The 16,793-nt window shown below is 40.8% G+C and overlaps 1 protein-coding gene across 1 annotated transcript in view; it reads right to left on the bottom strand.

The window, feature by feature from the left end:
* Positions 1–713: 713 nt before the first annotated feature.
* The window catches only part of PPARGC1B (PPARG coactivator 1 beta), a 146,462-nt gene continuing 130,382 nt past the window's right edge, over positions 714–16,793 (bottom strand). The window contains exons 8-12 of the mRNA XM_060765052.2: positions 15,992–16,760; positions 14,390–14,468; positions 12,991–13,112; positions 11,666–11,820; positions 714–9,529 (exon numbers count right to left, since the gene is read on the bottom strand). Coding sequence (XP_060621035.2) covers positions 9,426–9,529; positions 11,666–11,820; positions 12,991–13,112; positions 14,390–14,468; positions 15,992–16,760 — 1,229 coding nt within the window. The 3' untranslated portion in view covers positions 714–9,425. The remainder of the gene's footprint in view (positions 9,530–11,665; positions 11,821–12,990; positions 13,113–14,389; positions 14,469–15,991; positions 16,761–16,793) is intronic.

Genomic DNA, 16,793 nt, shown 5'->3' with positions numbered 1-16,793 from the left:
ACACAATGAAAGCTCCCCCATAGACCTTAGATGGTAGTTTGGATAAACATATTACAAAATGTTTCATTAAAAATTGTTTGACCCATGGGGGACTGAGGGGTAGGAGCAGAGAGGGCTTCAAACAAGGTGGAAATGCCTTCCACACCCCCTTATGGGTGTTGGTCGAAATGGGCATGCTGGACTTAAAATGATTTAATTACTTTGTGTTTTTTAAAAATGTTTTTATGTATTAAACGTATATATAATATAACATTTCAAATTTACTGTTTCACCAAAGTGCTTTAATATATGTTAATCCATGCTCCATCCCAATCTTGGGAGAAAAGAGGGATAGATAGATAGATAGATAGATAGATAGATAGATAAACAGATAGATAAATCAGAAGTCTATGAAACTGGCGTTTAAATATTGTGGTTGTTTTAATAGGATGATGTTTATGATTTACAATATTTCATTTTTGTATGTTTTTTGTGTTGTTCGACAATTGAATGTTTTGCCCCATGTTGGAAATCGCCCTGATTCCTCTTGGGGAGATAGGGCGGTATTAAAATAAAATTTTGTTAAAGTTTTTATTATATGTTGAATTGCAGTGGTTTGCAGACATCTTTTGTGCAGTAGATGACAACAGAAGTGAAGGTGGCTGTGAAGCCCTGCATTTACACACACAGTCCCACACACAGAGTTGCAATTAAACACGTTAGACTCCACAGGGTATTTGTTATGGTTTATTTATTTATAGGCAGATCACTTCACTATTTACAGTACATGAATGTAGAGATTCTACAGTCTTTGTGATGTAAACAAGTAACTCCACAGCAGGGGAGTCTCAAAAAGAAGCCAGTTCTGAAGTATTTACACAATTTAAAATAGAACTTTTATATACCCACCAGATAGATATAGAGAATACACTGAGCAATTTGGTTAAATCATCTACGAAACTATAGAATCTGACAATGTAAAAATACAAGAAAACGTTCTCTCATTTAGAAGGTAGACATTGAAATCGCACTAGAAAGAAATATTTCTTTAAAAAATGACAATAACAAAGGAAAGGCATAAGAATCTATGCCAATTAAGGTTAAAATATATTACATAAATAAGGACAAAACAGAACACAACTGGGGGAAATTAAGTGAAATATAAAAAATCGTCTAGTAATATTTTTTTTTGTAAAATCGCAAACTAAAAACTTGATTTTATTGATTAGAGAAGGGGCCAATCCTGCTGCTTTTACTTATGCAGGAGCAAATTACTACTTCATTAATATGTGTAAAAGAGAGGCAGAACTGGGCCCTTCTAATTATTAGCAGTGTCATCTTCAAAACAAAATAAAATCTAACTTTTATTATAAATAACATAGCAAATGTGCCCCTCTTTTTTTTTTACGTGAAATTCTTATACCTTTCTCAAGAAATGCATCAATTTAGTCTCCTTCATTCTCTCTGGTTCACACACACTCACAAACACACACCACAAAATAGTGATATTAATTATTCTTTCTCCCTCAAAAACTTTCCAATAAATAATGATTTCTAAAGCATCAACTGCTGTATTAAAACCAGACTCTGTTGGGGTACCTGTGGCTATTCACCTCATACCTTGATTCTCCCATAAATAATGGAAAGAAATTTCCCAATAATTATGTTCTAAAAAGAAGAATGTAAAATAATCCCACCCCCACCCCAAATTCAGCATCTACATCCGTGTTTTGGGTGCAAGCTGATGGACTGCATTGTGTGCAAACTGGGCTGCCCCTGTCTTCTGTTACGAAATGCAATGGGAGGCACAACTCTCCAAATGCAAACAGCTCCACCTTCTGTAAAGCTTTGTGTTTACACTGTTCACACTGGCCAAGTGTGTCAAGGGCAGATGAACCTTGTGCTGAAGGGGACCATGTATTCAACCTCACAGATATAGCTGAGGGGAAGGGGAATGAGGACATTGCCCTTGCCAAATAAGAATGTTGCACCCGCCAGTGAAAATTTCTCTTAGACCCTCAATTCCTAGCCTTGTAGTTTAGGCATCTGAAGTCAAAAGCAGACAAAGTTACAGAGAAAAAAGTACAAATGCAATCAGCCCTTGACATTCACTGGGGTTACGAGCACAGGACCTCGACGATAGTTAACTTTAGAGTTCTGCTCTGGTTCACCACTGGACTCTATGGTCAACTCCTATCTGAAACCGACCATAGAATCGCACTGGATGATCAAGAGATTCCATTTTGATCCAGTCCATTGAATATTAAAATCTGAAGTAGTCAAACCCAGAAATGCAGAGAGCTGACTGTACAGCAAATATAGTTCTTGGCCTTATTCTCTGCAACAGTAGAAATTTGGGGACTGAAGGAAAATATTATACAGGGTACAAAATTCCAAACCAGAGTCTGATGCCTTTCTTCTGAATAATGAGACATTTTAATTTTCAGAGAGATGGCATTCAATTTTCCACATGAAGGGAGCATTTGGAGGTCTTCAATTATGTGAACCCAGAAAGGTTGCAAGATACAACCACAGAACCTGCAATGTGAGATGCATCACACCACAGTAAGCCCTGTATATGTGTACGTTTTTGTACCAATGTTTCTAGAACAAATTTGGTGCCCGTCCCCCCCCCCCCCCCACCATAGTAACCATTTACCTCTCGTGTGTTTCCTCCAGGCACCTGGAGGTAAAATGCAGACTGCACCCATTCTTAGGTTATTGGGGCTTGGGGTGAAGGGTGCAGTGCACTTTAAGTGCAAGAAAAGGTACCTGCAATTTAAGTGCAAGGAGGTATGTATAATCAGACATCAAAATTTATAGATGGCTCACGAAGTGATTCACGAAACTCAGTAATGTAGGGGTCAAGATGAATCAACTGCAAAGTACCTGGATGAGAATGAGGCCTAAACAATCTACCCTCTCCCCAGAATCTTGATAAAACAAGAGAATGGAAAGCTGATGGCTTTGTGTGGTCATATTGCTAAAGTGTCATGAACAGACTACCCTGCTGTAAGAACAAAGTAAGGACTATAAATAACATTATTTTTACCCAGCAAATGAAAATAAAGAAGTCATTCATACATGTGCTCGGTGCGCACACACATATACATACACACTCCTCTAAGGCTTTTTGACAATCTAATACTACCTATGGAAACACAACATGAAGCTGGCATCACAATTTCATGGCGGTAGCACAGCTCAGACTGGTCACATTCAGAGGGGAATACGAAGCTGACTTTTCCCATCATACAATTTTGAAACTGCATTTTTTTCCTCCTGTGTTCAGTCTCTTCGCTGTGTTACCTTGGAACTTCCCTTCCTCCATAGATTCAAGATTTCCAATTCATCAGTATTGATTTTGTGTTTCATAGAGAACAACGGTTTATTAAACAATCCAAGGATAAAGAAATGGCTTATGAATTATTCCTATCTTAAGGTATTTTTTCCTGATTTTAAAAAAGGAAGAGATTTCTCTCTGACACATACACACACATGTGTGTGCGCACACACAGGCACCTACATATATAGATAATTCTATTTAAAAAAATAAACGTCTCCCTCATGATTGCCTTTCTTAATACACCCTTTTGTTCCGAATCACCCTGGAAAATGAATTCTCCTTATTTGGTTTCTCCACCTGGTCTTACAAGGGCTTGGTTTGCTCTGCTGCTTGATGTTATGGCTAGACCTACCCCTTGACTGTGGGGATGCTGGCATAATTCATGTTATGAATGGAGGAAAAGTGTAGGCAGACTTCACAAAAAAAACTAGGGCAGGCTTTTCCAAAAAGGAAGGTGACCATACAGACAATGAATTCCTCCCCTTAGCAAATAGGCACCATTCTGAGACTGCTCTTACCCAGGTGGCATCCATATTGTGCCCCTGTGAAGTCAAAAAGTGTGGAACAGAAATCCACAAAGAAAGACTCTGCCTGAATATGTTAGTGGCAGTTATGGCTATAGTACGATACAATGCTCATTTTAATCCCATCCTACTAAAGAATAACTGTTTATTTAACCCCTTTGCCAGCTCAAAATCATGGCTTTTAACTGCATTGCATTCTGCAACTAGTGTATATATATATTGTGGCTCCAGTTTAATCCACTCTACAGGAAGATGAAAATTCTTACGCTGTGCAAATATCACAAACTATTTCAGCTTGTAAAGATACTTAATTCTTGCTTCTCCCCACCCCTCCATTTTATTATATTTTTTTCTTCCCCAATCATAGCGAGAAACACAATCGGGAAGGCTAGATATATTTGTGTTGGTGGATCACAGGTTCTGTAGGTCAATTATGAACACATTCATACTGAAAATCTGGCTTGACTCCAAAATGATCCTACAGATTCCTGGGTTATACAGAGCTGGGCTTTTCATCAGCAACATCCCAGGATGACTCTTTGCAACACATGGCAGTGAGCACTATAGTTAATAGATTTTTTAAAATCTTTAGTGTGTTCTGTCCCTCCTGAAATTTTCTGATACCATTACTTTTGGGGGTGGTTGGCTTTTACAGAGACCTCTTGCTTAAAAACCTACAGTTCCAGGCTGTACCATCTGAAGCTAGTAAAAGAATAAATAAGAGCAAAGGACTTTCTCACGTTGCTCCCAGTGGGAATGATACAGACGTAGCTGTACATCCATTAACAGGGACTGGTCTGCCATAACCAGCATGAAATGTGCGTCCTTGTCAAACCATGCCACTCAGGATCTACATTCAACATGGTTGGCTTCACAGCTTTTGTTGTCTGCCTAGCAGCAGAGAGAAGAGTTTGGTGCCCCTTACTCTACCTCCACAGCTCCCTTTCCCTAATACAGGTGTGCGTTTGTGCACATGTGTGCATATTGCATAAAGTTCTAATGACGTTTCTTGCAAAATAAAACAAAATAATATTTTATAGGCTTCAGGCAACACAAAGACCACTTATTGCACCTCTCCCTATACCTAGGACTGAGAGGCCATGTGCGTTACAGACTTTTCTTTCTTCCTCCTAGAACACACTACAGGTATGCTCTAATATCATTGGCATGTATCATCCAGCCTCTGAAAAGCAACTTGAAATACAGAACCCACTTATAAAGCCATGTTTGCAAGTAACTCACGCTGAAGGCAGTTCCTTCCAGAGAGCAGAATGACAGCTCCTCCAACACTTTCGACACACTGATGCATTTTCCATCTCTCTGACCGAAGCTAGCTGTGAACTTTGATCTACCCTTGAAACCAAGTCAGGAGATGGAAGAATTCCACTTATTGATTGTTGGGGTGGTTACTATTATAATAATTATTTTTGTTTGATTGTTTTCTGAAAACATCAGCACAGCACAGGACAGGACAGTCCTACCCACCCTAAATGTGTCGCTATGTACATTCTACAGTAAGCTCTATAGCAATCACATGTAAACATCATTGTGGTGAGGAAATACTAGGACAGAAAAAGGCAGAGCTACAATGAGGCACTTGTCAATAGCAGATGCTTCACCCAGACTTTGATCTGGGCAGATTACAGGGAGAGGGATCTACCAGCCTTGCCCATACCGAGGTGGTGTGCGCAACACAGCAGCTGCCAATACAGTGACAGTGAATTTAGGCCAACAACACATGGAACCATGTTAGTTACTGCATGAAATGAACTCTTGTTAATATAAAAGCACCACATCCAAAGACAGAAATAATCAAGTAATTGATTATCGAGCATATGGTAACATACATGAGCTGACTCTTTGTGTTGTTTCTGACACGTGAGGCCATTCCCAAGATAATGAGAAAGGTGAACCTTTGGATGACATGCTTTTGGCCTGAGGGTCTGTGGCATTCTGTGGCATTTTATTCAAATTAAATACATGTTAATGCCAGAGACCTTTAGGGAAGAGGCATCTATTTACTGGCAGAATTAAGGCTGTTGTAGTCTATCTACATGGGATGGTGCAATCCCGGAGGTCTCAACTTTTTGTGAAAAATAAAAAAAATGTGGTGGTTTACTGAGAAATTAGCAAAGTATTTGATTCCCCACTGGAAAATTATCTCTCTTTGATGTATCTATTGATTTTTGGTCTCCCTCACATACCCCTGAACATTAAATCTAGTTAGAGTACAAGAATAGCACTATTCCTCAGATAATTTGGTCAGTTAACACAGCAAACCACTGTGGCAGCTGATAATTTATAATTTATTCAGGTTTCTGAACACGCAAGCTATGACTTGGCATCCTTCAATTTATAACTGGTTAAGCGACCAAACCCAAAGGGTGCTCACCAATGGTTCCCCTTCATCCTGGAAAGAAGTGACTAGTGGAGTGCCACAGGGTTTGGTCCTGGGCCTGTACTATTCAACATCTTTACTAATGACTCGGATGAAGGTTTAGAGGGTGTACTTATCAAGTTTGCAGATGACACCAAATTAGGAGGGATAGCTAATACTCCAGAGAACAGGATCAGAATTCAAAATGACATTAACAGATTAGAGAGCTGGGCCAAAACCAATAAAATGAATTTCAACAAGGACAAATGTAAAAAAAAAATGAAATGCAAATATACAAAATGGGTGATGGCTGGCTCAACAACAGTCCATCTGAGACAGATCTTGAAGTCTTCATAGACAACAAGTTGAACATGAGCCAACAGTGTGATGCAACAGCTAAAAAGTCCAATAGGATTTTGGGCTGCATCAGAAGGAGTATAGTGTCTACATCGAGGGAAGTCATGGTGCCTCTCTATTCTGCTTTGGTTACACTTTCCCTGGAATACTGCGTCTGATTCTGGGCACCATAGTTCAAAAGAGATATTTGGCAAGCTGGAAGGTGGTGTCCAGAGGAGGGCAACTAAAATTATCAAAGGTTTGGAGAGCATCTTAAAGAATTGGATATGTTTAGTCTACAGAAGAGAAGGTTGAGAGGAGTCAGGATAGTATAAATATGTGAAAGAGTGTCATAAGGAAGAGGGAGCAGGCTTGTTTTCTGCTGCCCTTGAAACTAGGACTGGAAGCAATTGGTTCAAATTATAGGAAAGGAGATTCCATCTGAACTTTAGGAAAAACTTCCTGATTGTAAGAGCTGGTCATCAGTGGAACTCTCTGCCTCTGAGTGTGGTGGAAGCGCCTTCCTTGGAAACTTTTAAACAGGCTGGATGGCCATCTGTCAGGGATACTTTGATTGTGCTTTTCCTACATGTCAAGGGGTTGGACTAGATGGCCTATGTGGTCTCTTCCAACTCTATTATTCTATGGTCCAAATCAAAATCCAAAACTCTTTCCCAAAAATAACTACCCCAAATTACTCTGTGTTTATTCCCTATCTTCTTTCTTTCCTCCAATGACTATGTTATCCTCCCAACAAACTTACTAGATAGGATAGGCGAGAGAGAAAATCAGGTCTCTCTGAATTTCATATCCCAATAGGAACAAATATGTGAGGGGAAGTCATAGGGAGGAGAGAGCAGGCTTGTTTTCACTAGGACGTGGAACAATGGCTTCAAACTACAGGAAAGGAGATGCCACGTGAACGTTAGGAAGAACTTCCTGACTGTGAGAGATGTTCAGCAGTGGAACTCTCTGCCTCAGAGTGTGGTGCAGGCTCCTTCTTTGGAGGCTTTTAAGCAGAGAGGGTGCTGTGAATGCGATTTTTCTGCTGCAGGGGGTTGGACTGGATAGCCCACGAGGTCTCTTCTAACTCAATGATTCTATGACTTCAACTGGGATCTTTCAGATGTGTCCAACATTTTAACCTCTATGCTATGTTACTTCTCAAGGACCCTTTAGGTCTTTGAATCTTTGAAAAGCCAATCAAGAAAATGTGCATGTGTTTGTGTGAGACACTAGATTAGAGTCCCAAGAATACATCCATAGGTCAATAGAAGGCAGGGAATGGGAAGGAGAATGAAACAAGTAAACTGTAGCAATGGCTATATGCTTTATGGCTTATATGACTCCACTTACAAGGAGTGTTGCATTCACAGATAGCCTAAGCTGATGATCCATGCACTGTTAGCCAGCTTTAAGCACTTTGTACACATGGCCAGTCCACAGGCAAGGATGCTCTTGATTGCTTTTGATGGGGTTTTGAAGAGGAGCCCCTTGCTCTGGGGAGAGATTCTGCTTTGGTCAGATGACCCAATGGCTGAAGAAACTATTCCTGAGGCTACTAGTGATGAGATGTATGGCCTTTATACACATTGTTCCACGTGCCAGAACCTTAAACCCAACATTGTGTTGGGAGACCTCATGAAACAATGTTATCACTAAATCTAGGGAAACTGTTAGCATAATTCTTCTGGAGATTGCTTTCAGGTTTTTTTTTTAGTCTTGCCATCAGCTTTTACAGAGAAGCTAAGTGTACCAATGGCCAACATCAGAAAACAATATTTTTATGTTACTTCCAGGTTCTGAGGTAATCTAACTTTGTCATTGCTAGAGGACAATAGTGGCAGAGGACTATTTATGGTCATCAAGCCCTGTCTTTGGGATTCCCAGAGGCATATCTGGGAACCAGAACAATGGACAGGATTGGCTTTTAGTCTAACCCAGCAAGACTTTTCTTACACAGCATTTCTTTTGCTTGGAAAACCAGTGGTGTTTCACTCCTTGGTGGCCACTGCCAATCCAGGAAGCAGAGGGAAGGAGGGAAACATTCCTTATAACTTCTTTTGTCATATCATTTTGAAAAATTTACCACCCAAGAATTTCATTCTCTACACCCAGGGTCTGTAGAATCACACAGCTAATGACTGGAGAGCAGAGATCCCAAAATGTTATCCACATGAATGGGAATCTTCCAACCTTACTTTGTAATCCCTTGGTTCATCAAGGGTAGGACTGAAAGGGATATCAATTTGGGGACGAGTTGCTAAATGAAGGGCACCCTTCTGGATGAGGCCACATCTGCTAAAGGGCAAGTGTCTCATTACAGTGCATAGTTAAAAATCAAGGAAGCGGTACAATAAATCTGAATTACAGTACATCTGAGCCATAAATACATTATAAGTATATATTTCTTTCTTCTATTAAAAATTAGTTTACAATCTTGATTCTATTCACAATTAACAATTTCATCATCACACACTACGGACAAAAAAAGAAAATAGAAAGAAGAAATGGTGAACACAGCTGCAACTCCACGGCAGAAGTGAGGAAGGGGACCATTGGGAAAAGGAGGTGGAGAGGAAGGAAGTGTGGACAAATAGGGGACAGGAGGCTTTTGCAGGCTCATCCTAACACAACCAATCAGAAGCAATGATACTAATGTGTGGCAGTGGAACATCAACACCATGGGGACTCACAGACAGAAGCAGCTTGTTCATGTAAACATCGATTTAAAAGGACAGCAGTCTCTCTCTCTCAATCTCTCTCTCGTTCGTGTTGTATACTTAATCAATTCTTTGAAAACGTAAACATATTGGAAGTGCCTTGACTGAGGTATTGAGGTATTCCTCAAAGGTTAAGGCTGTTACCGATGCAGGCTCTCCTGGGCCTCCTGCAGCAGGCTGTCAAAATCCATGGTCTCATATTTGCTTTTAACCGGAACCAGGGAGGACTCTTCAGTATTGGAATCTGCCACCAGGAGAGACAGAACAACAGCAGTGTCAAAGGGAAGACCCAGGCCAAATGAAGAACCACAGTGTGCAACTTGACCCCTCCAGTTTTATTGGCATTTGTTAAAGGGGAGTGAAGTAACCGATACACAATCTATTTAGTCACACCCCATAAAGAAATTGGTCAGTTCAAACTGACAACACAGCATTTTATCTGAAACCTTCAAGCATCACATCTCAAACTATCTCATGTAGAGAACAATTTTCTCCCAGTATGCCAGGGACCGGTACTATGTCTGTTTTCATTGGCTACAAGCATTTCTTTCCTTCCTATAAATTCTCCAAGCCTCAGAAGACTGCTATGGATCAGTAGTGGTCCCTAACTATTTTGAGTAGCGCTGCCTTAAATGACATACTAAATATGGATTACTTCACTATCCAGTTGTTTAATTCATGATTCATTAGCAATGTCCTAAGGGTGAATCAAAAGCCTAGGTAGGGGGCATGTCTGGGGGGTGGGGGAAGTAACTTTTTTTTCATATGTCTTATTTTGAGCTGAGAGGCCACATAAATATTATCAAACTACAGTGGGTCCTTGGTATTCACTGGGGTTTGTTTCCAGGGCCCCTCAAAATTCAAATCCAATTGATGCTCAAGTCCCATTATCCACAATGGTGTAGTAAAATGGTGTCCTTTATAGAAAATGGCAAATTTAAGGTGTGCTTTTGGAATTTTGGGATGAATATTTTCTAGCTGCAGATGGTGGAATCCATGGATGCAGCATCTGTGGATATGGAATGATGACTGTAATTATTTCTGAAAGATTGATTAAGGTGAAATGTTAAATCTTTTGCAAAAACAAGTGAACATACTCTAGAATTATAATTTTATTAAAATGCATCATTTTTTCTCCTTTCCATTAGACTTCATGAAAGTTATAAACCAATGTCTGGGACTTGGGATGATCTAAAACTTAATCTAGACCAAGATAGGAGTCTTTTTGATCAGCAAAAAAAGCTGACCTGAGATTCAGCCTATCTTTAACATGACTTGGACTTATGCTTTGCTTCTAGCGGATTAAGCGGAAGCCTTTCTGTGTAGCTTTGGCTAGTTACAATAACCTGTGTTTTAAACTGTGATCTTAAACTGCTTTCTAATCTGTTTTTTAATAACTGCTTCATTGGGTAGCTGTGCTTCCCCTCCCAGGGCGCTTGTGCCTATCTTCATGACTGCATCCTCCCCTACAAGCCCACGCGGTCCTTAAGATCCTCCAGGGATGCTCTTCTCTCGTTCCCACTCCCATCTCGGGTGTGGTTGGTGGGGACGAAGGAAAGAGCATTCTCGGTGGTGGCCCCTCGTCTCTGGAACTCCCTCCCCAGGGAGATTAGGCTGACAACTCCTTATCCACATTTCATAAGGAATTAAAGACGTGGATGTTTCGTCACGCGTTTGATTGACAATTCCTGATAGATGGCTCCTAACCAGGATTTGAACTCAGTTCCTATTTTGATTACTATATTTTTAAGTTAAGTTGCAATTATCCTATTATAATTGCTCTATTCCTATTCTACTTTTTATTCTATCCACCTTATTGACAAACCTATCCTTTAACTCGTTTTGCATATTGGTCTCCTCCCCCCAAAAATGAGAAAGAGGTACCTTTATTGTTGCTTATGATGCTGTTTTATTGTTTATGATGATGCTGTTTTATGTTGTTTTAATATTTTGTTATCCTGTTTTTAACTGTATGTTGCCTGGGCATGGCCCCATGTAAGCCGCCCCGAATCCCTTCGGGAAAATGGAGGCGGGGTATAAAAATAAAGTTCTTCTTCTTCTTGTATTGGTCAGTGACCGTAATAAAGTTTTGTATTGTATTGGTTAGTCACTCTTCTTGAAAAAAGCACAAGTGGAGCACATGGCCTATTCAGACAGAAAGACCACAGCAACACACTCTGTCAGATTAGCTTTGAAGAGTGTTAGGGAAACTGCAGCTGTCCAGAATGCTCATGGGAACTTGCTAGTTTAATATTATCAGATTTGTGATCCCAGATTATGATCACCTTTAAAATCTCTACATGATACACATGATAACATGTGCAACAACTAAATAAAAGCAGTAGAGAGAAAAAGACCTAAAGCAGTTAGTAGTGCGCACCCAAGTCAGTGTATCTGGTCCAGAAGAAGTGCCCAAAACTACCACTGCTCAGCTGGAATAAGGGCTCATTTCTTTTCCTCAGGGAGGCACCATTCTTCAAGGATAAGGCGGCATGTTCAGAACACCGATACGTGATGATACCATATTTATCTCCCCTGAGAAACAAAAGAGAGTGTAAGCATCACCAGGAATACCGCAAGAAAAGTCTGGAGGCAAGGAGGGGAAAAATGAATCAGCCATGAAAAACAAAATTGGGTAACAACCTTTTAGATACCACTAAAATCTCCAGGAATATTCATCAGGTTGAACAAAGGCAATAGATAATGCATCTACTGATGTACAGCCCTTTGTCTTGAGAGATGGTGGGAAGGAATTAGTTCAGTTTTCAGACTCTGTTTCACTACAGATCCTGTGTCTTCAGCATCTAGATAGAGTGACTTTTGGACTTTCTGTTTCTACCCTCGTGCCAAGGTTAATGAACACTCTTTTGAGGACTTGAAAGTACACCTGTTTTATGGTATTTTAGTGGTGCAATAAAGATATTACCTTGTCCTGTTTTGGATATTTGGTGAGTGATTAAGAGTACATTACACTGACCAATTAGGTGTGGCCTAGGATCAACCCCACAGTGGGTCAGGAGGCCCAGAGAGTTGGAATGGCAGACCCATCCCATCCTCAACAGCTGCAACACACCCGCCTACCTTTTCTGAGGGTGGTCTGGCTGCCCTCAGCCAGACCATGGCCTCACTAAGAATTCTGGGCAGGGAGAGGGAAGCTTTCCTGCTACTTCCCTGGAATTAAGTCTCATTGAATGCAATGAGATTTATTTCTGAGTAGATATGCTTAGGGTTGCACTGTGAATTCTTTGGCTTTGCTCTTTTTACTATGAAATTCAAGCTGTGTTGGATATTCCTACAGCAGTAGAGCATATATTTATTAAACAATTGAGCTTTCAAGACATGTCATAACTGAGTATGTTGATTAGCTGGAATATACGCATTTTCTAGGTTGTCTAGAGTGATTCTATGTTATTCAAAACACTTCTCATATAAATCAAACCACATTTAATGAGCTTGCATAATAAGTGTATCTACTGTATTCCTTCAGCTTAGTATTAATAAAGAAGCAGATCCCTCCTTAAAGAGCAAAGATTTCCAGATGTCCCACAAGACTCATTCCTCAATTTGAGTATTCCAACTCCAAATAAGTGAGAAGTTAATAAGAATAGACAAACTATCTTCCCAGTTCTTAGTTTTTATAAAGAATAACCTGTAATACTCAAATATCATTTGTGATGAAAGATGGGAAGCACCACTTTGACCCACCTTTTATTCCTGGTCAAAACACAACACTCGACAATCTCTCCAAACACTTCAAAGCGCTTCTTCAGTTCAGTGGAGCTCATGCTGCTGGCAAGATTTCTGATGTACACCACCCGGCCTTCTCCCTGTTCAGGGAGAAGAATAACTGCTGAAGCCTGTCCTGATGCAACACTTGTTATGACTGGACTCTTGACACCTCTTACCCCCTTTGAGCACCAGTCAACGAGGCAGCTCTAAATGCACAAAGTCTGTTTGGCAAACAGCTTTTGGAAGGAACTGCGGTAACTATTGCTTTTCAAGTAGCCTGCATATTATACTTCAACAGTTTTTACTTCCTCTTTGTTAATCATTCATTCCTTTTCAAAGTTCCCTGCAAAATTATAATGGGACATCAGTCATATAATCCCACAATGAAACAAATTTGAAAATCCTGCTAAATGCTCCCTCACAGCTTTGCTTGGGAGGAGGGTGAGCCACTACTAGATTGATCTCAAATGTTATGAAAAAAATGACTAATGTTATGAAAAAGGGTTTTGATTCTGTCAATTCCATTTTTCAAAGAGACAAATGTCTGGAGGGAACAGACGCAAGCACGGAAAAAAAGGCATGGTGGTCTGCAGAATCTGAGAGTGCAAGGGAGAAAAGGGTATGGTGTATATGTAAATTTTGCTCAGTCTGGAAATAAAACTACCCGGAAACCCCTTGAGAATATTGACTTAAGTTGGGAGCAAGATAAAAATCAGCAGATGAATCTGTATAACTAAAAGATCTACAATCTGGATCACTGTTTCTTTTACTATTTCAGTATTGTGCTCTGTATTACTAAACTCCCTTTATTATTTATTTTTACAAACCACATTTTCTTCCAAGAAGTGCAGAGCAGTATGCATGACCCTCCTCCTGCTCTCTATTATCTTCATAATACCTTCTGAGGTGGGTCAGCCTGAGAAAGTGATTGGCCCAAGTTATCCCTGACTCAATGAAATCTTGAACCTGGAACTCTCAGGTCTAATATTCTAATCAGTGCACTGTGCAGACACTCTTTTATTTGCCCAGCTTCCTTCTGTGATGGCAAGACCTGCACAGGATCCCCATCTATGCTACGCTCCCTCAAAGTGTATGTTAATGAATTCTGCACAGGATTCTCCCTGTGCCAGGAACTCAAACGTGTTGCCAGTTGCATCAAATTCTATTTCTTGCTTATATCAGTCTTGGGCCAAGGGATACTGTAAAACTAGCCAATGCAGTGTTCACTCCTGTATTCAGCAGAGGTTGAATGGCAATAGCTTTGTCTCCAAAAAGAAATGAGTTTTAGAAAGAGGGAATCATGTGATCTGGCTGGAAGCTACACAACTTCCACTTCATTCATTGAAATTTTCTCCAAAGCTTCTGGACCACTTACAATGGCTTTTCCTCTTTTCGTCTCCATCTGTCCCTGGTCAGTCATCGTTCCATCTTGACATGGCTTTCCATTTTCAAATCTAGTGCAAACAAGAAGGCACATTGTTTAATCCTGAATGGATTGCCTGGTCTGAGTGTAAGCAACCAAAAATAAGGAGAGACATATTCCCTGCGTATAGGATCCATTCCTTTTCAATTAAAAATAAGCCCAGAAATATGTGGATTAAGATGCTAGACGTTCAGAGACACATGCTTGGATCTAGAGTAAAACAAGGTACCAGTTACGAAGTGGGAAAGCTATTTTTAAGCCTCCTTTGAACTACCCACTCATCTGTAAAGAGAATGAACATTTTGCTTACACAAAAAGGGATACAGTGGATCCCAGAAAAAAGAGACAAAGCATTCAAGAAACACAGAATTTATGTTAATTGAAACCCAATGCATTTTGAAAATCTTCTGGCACATATTTGTGCAAAACTCTTTTTGGCGTTGGCTTCCAACTTGGTTGTAAAATATCTTAAATGTCTTTCTGAGCCCCCAGATGCTTTGTCCCCTTTTCTCTTGGCTCTGTTACAGCAGTCTTTCTGAGAGCAGAAGGACTCCATCTGTTCATGGAAGCACTGACAATCCAGCAGAAGTTGCTATTCATGGAAGAGGAAGCAGAGGTGATTTTTCCCAGTACCCCTTGATGTTCTGAAGGTCCTCCAAGCTCCTGGAGAAGTTCAGGAGACACAAGGAGGAAAAGGTAAAAATTGGCCCCTCTTTCCATCAGTTCTGTGAATGCCCAGTGCCTTCTAAATTTATTTTATTTATTTATTTGATGCACTTATTAACCGCCATTCTCAGCCCATAAGGGCGACTCATGGCGGTGTACAGTACACATAAAAGACAATTACAAAAAAGCCAGTTTCAACAACATATAAACTATACAACAATTACAGACTACACTAAAAATCCGCTTCGTCTCTTAGTGGAATCATAGCCAGTCTCATATTCCTTGTTCCATTCCAGTTCTCATTACCGTATTGTTTAGCACTTAATTAAATGCCCTCTCGAACAGCCATGTCTTAAGGCTTTTTCGAAAGGACATGAGGGAAGGCGCCTGTCTGATGTGTGCAGGGAGAGTGTTCCACAGCCGGGGGGCCACCACCGAGAAGGCCCTCTCCCTCGTCCCCGCCAGCCGGCTCTAAACTGATCTTATTCTCATTTTTTAAAATTTAGAAGTGATGTTTATATCCTGCCTTTCTTCTGTGAACTAAAGCAGCATACATATCTCTTCTACACACTCTTTCCATTTCCCATGTAAGGTGAGTTAGTCAGGAAAGTGGTAGGCTCAAGATCATGAGAGCATTATGTGGCTGAGTGAGGATGTGACCTTGGATCTTCCAGCATTCTAGTCCTTACTCCACACTGGCTCTCCTAAATCCAGGTTTTACAGCTCCATTAACACATGAAGTGCTTCAAATAGTAAAATAAGACAGACTTGAGAACTTTACACCAACTGCAAAAGAGTACGAAAGCTAATTAATGTAATGCACAGATTTGCCCACCAACAACCTAACTGGGGCTCTTTCCCAAGGACTGTATGAACTCACAACTGTACCTGAAAGCCCATTGGCTTGCAGGAGACCTGGATCTGCAGCATGATGATTCTGAAGCAGATCTGCTTTTGGAACAGTAGTGCAAAGTGGTCCTAGAAAGAGGATTCTTGTATGGACATAACTTGGATTCCAATGGACTTATACAGCACTCTTCCTCCTCTTCCTCTTCTTCCTCCTCTTTCTCCAATGGGGACCCAAACTCACTGCAACTGTCATCAAAGACGGTGTCATATTCTGGAGTCTTGCCAAACGCCATCTCCCCATCATCCAGGGCACTGTCCAAAAGGCCAAAGTGTTTTGTCAAACTGGCTCTGATCTCCTGGTCTCTCAGTTGTTTGGTGCCCTCCTTGACAAAGAGTTCATCAACACCCAGCTCACTTGCTTCCTGATGGGGTGCATGAGAAACCTTCCTCTTCTGTTGGCTTTCCATGTGGCTTGGGGGCGTCCAGGATTTCAACACCTTCCTTTGGAGTGAGGCCTCAGGCTTCAAGACCTGGCAATAGTCATGATCACCAAAGGAGCGTGAGAATGGGCGTTTCAACACTCCGTGCTGTTCAGCCTGAGAGGGATGGGCAGTAGCCCGACTCAGGTGGGCATACAATTCGGTTCGCACTGGGTGCTTCCTCTGGTGTTTCATGAAGGTTGCTCCATCACCTGTCATTAGTGGTGGTTCAGAGCTGGTCATGTCCTTCACTGGCCTCTGGTGAATATCTGGCTTGTACAGGTCCTCCTCTGAAGGCTTGTATGGTGGAGTAGTTGGTGGTGTGAGACCTTTTCTCCCCCAAGAAAACAAAATGGTAAAAC

The sequence above is a fragment of the Anolis sagrei genome, chromosome 2, assembly GCF_037176765.1.
Source record: "Anolis sagrei isolate rAnoSag1 chromosome 2, rAnoSag1.mat, whole genome shotgun sequence".
In the NCBI taxonomy this organism is placed as follows: domain Eukaryota; kingdom Metazoa; phylum Chordata; class Lepidosauria; order Squamata; family Dactyloidae; genus Anolis; species Anolis sagrei.
Note: the sequence above shows the minus strand (reverse complement) of the source record. Positions and strands in the feature narration are given on the sequence as shown.